This window comes from Telopea speciosissima, chromosome 7, assembly GCF_018873765.1.
Source record: "Telopea speciosissima isolate NSW1024214 ecotype Mountain lineage chromosome 7, Tspe_v1, whole genome shotgun sequence".
Classification (NCBI taxonomy): Eukaryota; Viridiplantae; Streptophyta; class Magnoliopsida; order Proteales; family Proteaceae; genus Telopea; species Telopea speciosissima.
Genome location: NC_057922.1, coordinates 15,316,823 through 15,326,270, shown reverse-complemented (window position 1 = coordinate 15,326,270; position 9,448 = coordinate 15,316,823). Strand labels below are relative to the sequence as shown.

Sequence of the window (9,448 nt, the reverse complement as noted above, 5' to 3'; positions counted from 1 at the left end):
GTTGGGTTCGATTCTTTCTTCGCTTCTACAGCAAGTAAAGAAACCCTCACCTTCTTAGCTACTTACTCCAGTAGTGTGGGTATCCCTGCTGCATTGAAGAATTCATGGCACTCAAGAAGCAAAGTCGACTTGAATTCCAGAGAACTTATACAAGGACGAATCGGTAATTTTTTTTAAAAAGTTTGGGAAGGCACCTTATTGCCGTGAGGTAATCTCGTGACTTTTCCACTACCGTTTGCCTGAGAAAACGGATGAACAAAATCCTCTTCAATTACCTGCGAAAACGGGAAGAGAAGCTTCATTGACTACCCACCCAACAGAGAGTGAGAGAAAGAAAGGGAGATAGAAAACCCATTCACCGTTCACTTCAAAGTTCAAAATTTTTTTGTTAAACTTTCGTCCTTCTGGAACTGCAGAAAACCTGAACGAAGAAGGGTGTAGAATGTAGATGATGTTCATGTGATGATTAATTGTGTTTTTGGGTTGCACGAGCGAAGGTGGTGGTGGCGTGCAGGGGAAAACGAGAAATTGCTGACCATTCTTAAAATACAAGTTATTTCTCTTGTACAGTCACCGACATACTATGAAGGAGAGAAAGTGGAAGTATATTGGCTGTATTGGTTTGATATTGAATCAAAACACATTTTCTAAATTATTATTTAAAAAAAAAAACCATATCCATACCATATTGATCGATCTGTATCGGCCATAGCCAATATCAATATGGATCATTTGATATGGTCGATCCAATACCGATTCCTAAAACCCTTTGTATTAGATATTGCTCTTTACTTCCTTCAATTAAATTCTTATTCCATCAAAAAATAATAATTACGATAACTAACAAGCATTTGATTTTTTTCTTCTAAATATGAGAAAATATTATTTCAAAAGATTGGCCATCTGAAAATGGGTTCATAGAACCAAGAAACCTCTGGCAAATCACACACATTCTCACCAAGGATGGCTTGAATGCTATTCTGCTCTTTCACCAAATTAAAACTAAGGAGTTTGTGTGTTAGGACTCTTACTGAAAGCCATATCAATCCATGCACAGACGACATGGAACAAGAGGAAACAGAATTCGAAAGGATGGGAATTGACCATCATAGTTTGAGGAATTGGGTTGAAGAACAGACTCCAATGGCTGATTTAACAATCTCTTCCAAAAACAACCACACTGTTTGGAAGCTCAAGCAACAGTTTGGAAGCTCTGAACGAGCTGCTGCAGGTCATTTCAGTTAACTATCACTTGATGCCATTGGATTTCTGCATTTTGCTGGCCAACAGAGCACTTCCCAGCTTTGAGGATCATGAAAAGCATTGGCTTCCCAGCTTACCTAAACACAGCCTTAGAGGCCCATTGTTCATAAGTCTATTAAAACATTTCGGGCAAGACCTGTTGATCACCAACCATGGACTACCTGAGAGTGTTTATGTCCATCTCCTGAAAGGTTGACCCTATCAATATTGATTACTAAAACAGGGGATGGGGAATATCAACAAATGAAAAGTATAATAATATTTATCGTCGATCTAGTTCTGCACAGTGCATAATTGTGTATTCTAATGTATCAGTTTGGTGCTGATCCATCATTCATGTTGCCTTGTGTACGATCATGCCTTGTTGCTCCCGATAACGCATCCATGACATTACTCCAGGCCCCTGATAACTCCTCAGGTAACTCCTCTTGAAAATTCAGAGTAATGTTTCCGTCTATTCTTATTCCTGGTTCATCCATCCCTTCCTGGTCCTCCCTGCCACTTGCATCATGTGGATTGTTTTGAGCCTGCTGGTTCTGCCCCTGGTATGCATTTGCAGCTAAGTTCATGAGCATACTAGCCAAATTAGCAGGATCAAAAGCCGGAGCTGTGAATGTTGGAGGCGGCCCATGGTTCATTGACTGTTGTTGATCAGGTGGTGGGCCATGGTTCCATGAACCCTGTTGATAATGCCATGTTGAACCGTTAGCCTGCATAAGCAAGGAAAAGAGTATCGTTGGTACCAATGAAGTTTGTGCAAATAGTGCGAGAACAGAAAAGACACCTCCAAAGGATGACATTCACTAATTGTAAAGCAGGCAGACATATTCATGCCAAACTATTAATGCATGGTCTTACCAAGATACAATTTACAATTCCCAGCTAAATATAATTTAAGTACCAGTTTTTTCCCATAGAGCACTAAATACAAATTAAATTTTGGATAGTCGGGATGTCAACTTCTATTCATTTACAGCAGTTCCTAGATGGACCTAAGGTCCATAGATGGGAACCTCCTCCCTTTAATCATGAGAGCATTAGGTCAACTGCCTAGTAAGAAAATCTGAATTCCATCCCAGTTTAAAAACATTGATTTACAGTAGTAAACAGGTTAAGCTACTTGGAAGAGTGCAACAACTTAGTTTCCCCTGTCAACAAGATAAAATGGATGTAAGCAAAGTACAGCAACTCTTAGTTGAGGAGCGAAAGCAACTCGACTGTAAAGGAGAGGAGCGACGACCCATACATACTAATAGGGGGGCTTCTAGGTTATGCTCTCATCCCTTGGCGTTAAGGTTGAGGCTTTAGGGTTTCCTACTATTACGAAAGTGCTTCTATAATTAAAATATATTATTATTATTATTTATATTATTTATAATGGAAGATAGTCGGCCCACTTCTAGCCGTTCAAGCGATTATGCCTGTTCTAGCCCTACCATCCGAACTCCTAACAGATATCTCTTCTTCGGGCGGCAGGGATCCACCAGACCAGAGGGAATGTGTGTGAGCTTTAAGAATAGATTCACTCCCAGGTTTATGGTATGATGGCATAGCATCTAGTATTCTAGTGACTACCCACAAGGATGACTAGCATGACGATTTTTTACAAAAATAGGATTACTTCTTAAAAGTGTTTGTCCATGGTATCAAACAAGATAGCCACATGTTAAAAGGATAAAGATAATAGGAAAACTAATACCTGCTCATGAAATGTCCTTTGCATCTCTTCATTTAACTTTTGTTCAGCCACCTATTATTAGAAATTGCAAAAATGAAGACCAAATTTTATAATACCCTGAGAGGAAGGAAGCTAGAAACACCAATGACTACCAATTACTAGTAGTAGTATTAGCAGTAAACACATCAATCATGAAGATGAAGATGATGACAGCAAAGGATAGGCATGAACAAACCCGGATATTTTCTTTGATGGAATCATTATTTGGATCCAGTTGTAAGGCTGCAGAATGAGATCTTAAATTAGGAACTGTTCAATCTGCAATTCTCAATTTCTAAACAAATCAAAAAATAACAATGTCCAGATGTTGTGGGAGATAATAAAAATTTTCCGCCACATAATGATTTCTGAGTTTCAGACTTCCTCTTAGTAATGCAATATTTCACTTGGAAAACAAACTTTTAGCCACCCTGTACAACTTCATCGACAATTGAACATGATAAAGTAACATTCCTTACTTCCTCCTTGTGTGTTACTACTGTTCGAAGAATCAAAAAGACATTAGAAAATGGCACCTTAGTCAGAATTGCTAGGGTTTTCGACCTCCTAATACAAGTTACTGTCTACGTGACTCAAATGATATAATTTTTTTGAAATTTCACCATCTGTGTGTTGGAGTGTTAACATAGTTTTAAAGTGATCAAAAGCTAAAATCAAGAACTAATGCTAAGCATTTTGAGATTCAAAGTTCAACACAGTTAGTGAAGAAAAAATGACATGTATACTTCTCACCCTAAATAGATAATTGGATTATGGCGGTAGTTTCATGGTCCTTTCTATGAGATAATCCTTTAGTGGTTTAGCCATTGACCCATCAACACAAAAGCAGCAGTCTGAACAATGGCCAATCTACTGCCTAGTATATTAGACTGGCTTACCTTAATGCATTTGATAGGATCCTAGCTGGTTGAGTAAATAGACTATCCTTCACATTGACAAGGTTTTTCCCACACTGGAGATGCAGGTAGTGGTTGAATACACAATTTCTTGGCTGATGCCTGGCTAGATATTTGTAGTTTCCTCACCTATCATCTTTTCTTTTCCTTAATTAAATCTGTCTCTCCCTTCCACCCAACAATAAATAAATATATTTTACAGGGAGAATGCTAGAATTTTGCTGTTGGTTTAAAATTTTTCACAATAGGAATTGAATCTTTTCTTTTTTGTGGGGAGGAGCGCTATATCATAATAGAACTACATGGAAACAATTATCACTTCCCAAGGGGTAAATGAATTTTAAAAGACACTTTATGTATACGCATGGAAATACATTAAAAACTAAGACAGAAAAGAGAACTCACATAAGAGACATACAATTCATAAAGTACACAATATTTTTTTTAAATACTTAAACACCTGACAGAAACAAAAATGCACCTACTTCACCTGCTATTGCTGAGAGGAATATTCTATCGGACATACAATTTATTATTCAATATGATATCAAATCATCCTGTTTGCACCTATCTCTGTTCTTCATATTGATCTTTAATTAAGTTTCAGCTAGAAAAACCTATGGTTTTTAGTCCCATCACTACCAGGACTAGTTTTTGTCCTTCACCATATCTTCTTAGTACTTACAAGATCACCGAATTTAGCCATTTTCATGCTTACCAATTTCTTTCAAATGTTGCTTCCAAATTATTCATCTGTTTCTTCTTTCTTTTTTTTTTAATAATAATAATAATAATGAAGCAGGTGAGATCACAGATCCATCAAATACGCATCCATGTCAACATAAAAAGTATCCAAACATGATGCAAATTTTGAAGTCCAGCTTTGACGATGTAATTATGTTACCCACACTGTGTCCAATGCAGATTCAGGTCTGGCCTGGATCTTAGAATTTAGCCATTTTCATGCTTACCTTCAAATGTTGCTTCCAAATTATTCATCTGTTTCTTCTTTTTTTAAAATAATAATAATAATGAAGCAGGTGAGATCACAGATCCATCAAATACGCATCCATGTCAACATAAAAAGTATCCAAACATGATGTAAATTTTGAAGTCCAGCTTTGACGATGTGATTATGTTACCCACACTCTCTCCAATGGATTCAGGTCTGGCCTGGATCTTAGAATTAAGTTCCACAACCTACCCATGGATCCCAAACATCTATACCATACAACATGAAAACAACCAATGTTATTGATTTCATACTAACCTTTCTTAAATCCTTTGTTGATAGCATCATTGTAATTCCCTTGTGCATAGTAAGCCAGGCCCAGGCGACTGTATGCCTTGATGTAAGTTGGGTCAATTTCAATGGATTTTAGACAATCCCCGATTGCTTCAGTACATTTTTTGATGTGTGTGTAAGCAGCTGCCCTGTTAACCATGTGCTAATATTAAATCACTAAAGGTCTATAACTTTAACAAAATTAAATAATAGAATTCATGAACTCTAACATGGAAACCAACTCATAAATAGAACAACGGATTAGGTTGATTTCAATCACATCTATACAGAAAATTTTTAAAAAATGCATGAGCCTTAATGCTAACAAGTAATAATGCAGACCATGACCTACAAAGACGCCAAGTTGAATTTCCAGTTCAAATGGAGAAACTTGGAAATGCGATTCCCGTTTTGTATGGTACCATTTTGGAGTTAGCCAGATGAACTCCACCCCCCCCCCCCCGGTATAGTTTCTGGGTAATTGGATTTTCCTATCCTTATTTAATCAACAAATTATATTTCATTCATTAAGGAAAAGAAAAAATAAAATGTCCATTGAACGAAAACAAAGAATGGAGTATGGCACGCGAAAAATGTTAGCATAAATGCACAGGTACGAATTTTGTAAATTGAAAAGTCTCCACTTATTATAAAGCAATCATCTCTATAATCTGATAAATTTAGTAACCATTAACATTTGGCAATGTTTCTGCAAGTAGCAGCAGAGTTGGAGACGCCCTCGACCCTACCTCATGTTACTCCCCCTCTTTCCTCTTTTATATTGTTTACCTTAACAATATAAAATGGTAAAGGTTCTTGTGCTCAGTCTACTAGCCACCTAATGTGCCACATGGAAGGATGATTTGGCAAATCCAACTGTTGAATAGGAAGGGCATGCTTTAGATTGGCCTCATGTCAATTTTCACAGCAAAACTCAACCACTTAAACCCCATCTATTGGTGCCTTCTCCTTTTATATTTAGCCATCCATTTGCTTTTCAAAATTTACTGAATCTTCAAAGCTATATCCTTACACATGGCCAACTCTGATTGAGTTCAAATTTGATAGGTAACCAGGGTAACATCAGACCTACTTGTACACACAATTTTGGCTCCAACTGATCTACCTAGTCCTACCATATGGTGGATATTAGGTTCAACCACCTAACTTCTTATGGTTGAACAGTCCACCAGACAAACTCCCTTAAAAATTAGTTAGTAATTATCAAAATATAAATCTGATGAAATCTTTATATCTAAAATTTTCAATATATATTCGCAGAATCCCTGAATCTTTTTTTTTTTTTTTTGGGTGAATAAAAAATTCATTACCAAAGAGAGAAAAGAATACAGCAGCCCCCAAAATGGGAGAGATGAAAAAACCAAAATACACAAAGAGCCTGAGCCTCAAACAGAGGAGGCAGAGGCTTGGAGAGAGACAAAAGGAAGACCCCAGGAAACAACAATATGCCTGTTCCTTGGGGAGTCATTACACTGAGGGAACAGCCGAGTGTTTTAATTTCAAAAGAAATGGATCTCAAATCTGTTGGAGAGGCCAAGAGTTGGAGGTTAATTTCCTGATATTATGCTCCATCCAAATGTGGTTGATGACAGCACAAAAAACCAACTTGCCAACCGTATCACAAATAGAAGATCCAACAAAGGGCATATCTACCCAAATCCACTCTCTATCAAAGGGCAGAATTCTCTGATTTCTAGGCCAGCATTTAGATAAGATGCCTTTCCAAATGGAAGAGGAGAGAGGGCAAGCGAAGAAGGTGAAAAATATATGAAAATAGTTTGAAATTTTTAATAAGTTGTCACTCTGCATGGATCAATAACTTTGGATGAATTCCATAAAATTTGAAATTTTATTTTGGATGTTTTTTTCAATTTTGGATATTTAAATTATAGTATAATTAATGTACATTTTTTATTTTTTTATTTTCAAGTAATATATAAATTTTTAAATATAGAAGTCAATGTTTGTTTGTATACTATTATATCATGGTTAGATGCTTATGTTTTGGTGCTTTGTGTGCATATTGTTTTGTAATTTTTTACTTTTGCAAATTCCCCCCCCCCCCCAAAAAAAAGGATTTTTTTTTGTGCGTTACTCATAAAAATAATTCACATATCTATGGATTGATTAAAGACTTCAGGAACCTATGATCAATAATCACGAACTTGAGAAGATCTCTTTTTTATTTTTAGGGAGAACAGAAATTAGAAGAGAAAAAAAAAAAAAAAAACAGCTCTGTAAAACATTAACCATGTGGGCACAGAAAGGTTATATTTCATAGATCTATGGACGGTATACAGAATCATTGATCTACCAGAATTAGTTAGTGTTGGTTGAACCGTGGGTCAGAGAGAGGGAATAAAATAATGGAATGACTTGTTATATTGATAGGTAAGCCCCTCTATTTATAATAGAGGGGAAATTACAAATAGTCTAAGCTAGGTGATGTGGGACTAAAACCCACATAGCCGACATAAGCTAAATACACTTAACAACATAAAAATACCCCAAAAGGACCAGAATACCCCCATGGTATTCTGGAGTACATATATTCTAACACTCCCCCTCAAGCTGGATTATACTAATATTAAAGAAAGAAGATCCAGCTTGAGCTAAAGGAAAAGAACTCCATAACAATACTAACACTCCCCCTCAAGTTGGCGCATACAAGGTACTAATGCCCAACTTGAATAAAATGGGAAAAGATAAGTTGTAGCAGAATCCAGTTTCAAGATGAACGCAGCTCCCAAATAAACCTTCAAGAACTTGTAAAATTAGATCTTCAAAACTTGGGCGGACTTGATCAGTAAGCTTTCACCAATCTTCAGCAGCTGTCCAGTGATAAATCTCGGACTGATAATCTTGAAGATAAGTGACTAGGGTAGCGAGCAGATGTATCAGGCAGCAATAAAGAGCAAGCAGCGGAAAAACAACCCAACTGTAGAACCTCATATAGGCAGGCAATAACCAAACATCTTCAAAATTTTAAGACCAACCTCCCCCTTGCGGCAAACTCAACCCAATAACAAAGTAGATACCCATTGGCAATGGTGAAACCTCTGACCTTCTATGTTTTGCACCAAGTGTTCCTGCAAGTTCTGCTTTCTGCAATGGTTGCATGTATACTGTATATAATCCCCCCCCCCTCACGTGTAATACACGTGGACATAACAGGGATGACGTAAGATATAGGGCAAAACATACTATTCCAGAATTTTCCAAGAGCTGCCAAGGGTAATGGAAAAAGAAGAAATGGCAATGAAGAGAATACCATTAACTTCCAAGGTGGTTATGGGTTATGCTAAAGGTATGGTTTGGGAGGTGGTGAAGAAAAAGCAGCAGGATAATGAAGTACAAAGTAAGTAATGCAACATATAAATCTCCAACCATCTTCAAACGATCAAAAAAACACTTTTGATGGAAACTCCTGCAGGGGAGAAACTCCTAACTCCAATATTCAAATCTGACAAGTATACAGATCTGATTTGAAGTAAGGAAAGGCTCCATTCTTCAAGGCTTGATCAATCTTCAAACAAGGAGGAACAAGTGTGCAAAAACCCCAATGTATAAACTCCCACATGCTTAAAAGAACAAACGAAGATATCTGGACAGCAATGGATTGTAGAAGCTTCAACAAAAATAGGATCAGATATGAATTAGTAACAATGCTAGGATTCAAGCTCCAAGATGAGTCAGATATGAACCAGAAAAGCTTCACATAGCTGAATAGGTTCATAGTTGCAAGCAAGAACCGGGGAACACACTGTTGTAGTCCCAAATAAACTGATCTCCAGGATAGCAGATTCGAGTCTTCAAGAATGAAAGAAATTCGATCTCCAATAGTAGGAAACTCAGTCACAATAATAGGGCAGCAGTAGTCCACATAAAGGCAGCAGTAACATGTCAACCAGTCATGCTTACAGAAGCCAATCAATAACACCAGCCAGGTAGGTATGAAAGCTCAAAATAACCAGCAAATATAAGATAAATAACCAGACAGATCCATAAGTAGTTGAAGCAACCATCCATATAGGAACAAGTAAGAAACATAGGTTGATAATTGGAGAAACCGAGCCATAAGAATGAACCTGAATTTTTCCAAAAAGAACTGATGAATGATGCTGAAATAGGGGCTGAATACTCCTCTGATGTTTATAAAACTCTCCTAAAAAAATCAGCGATAGTGGACTGCCCTAACCCTTAGATCGATTATAGTCAGGGTTTTGTAAAAAACCCTGAAAGGGA

The 9,448-nt window shown here is 37.0% G+C and overlaps 1 protein-coding gene across 2 annotated transcripts in view; it reads right to left on the bottom strand.

The window, feature by feature from the left end:
• Positions 1–1,365: 1,365 nt before the first annotated feature.
• The window catches only part of LOC122668095 (small glutamine-rich tetratricopeptide repeat-containing protein), a 33,779-nt gene continuing 25,696 nt past the window's right edge, over positions 1,366–9,448 (bottom strand). For both annotated transcript variants that reach the window (XM_043864660.1, XM_043864659.1), the window contains exons 7-10: positions 5,168–5,331; positions 3,177–3,223; positions 2,963–3,013; positions 1,366–1,973 (exon numbers count right to left, since the gene is read on the bottom strand). In XM_043864660.1, coding sequence (XP_043720595.1) covers positions 1,575–1,973; positions 2,963–3,013; positions 3,177–3,223; positions 5,168–5,331 — 661 coding nt within the window. In that variant the 3' untranslated portion in view covers positions 1,366–1,574. The remainder of the gene's footprint in view (positions 1,974–2,962; positions 3,014–3,176; positions 3,224–5,167; positions 5,332–9,448) is intronic.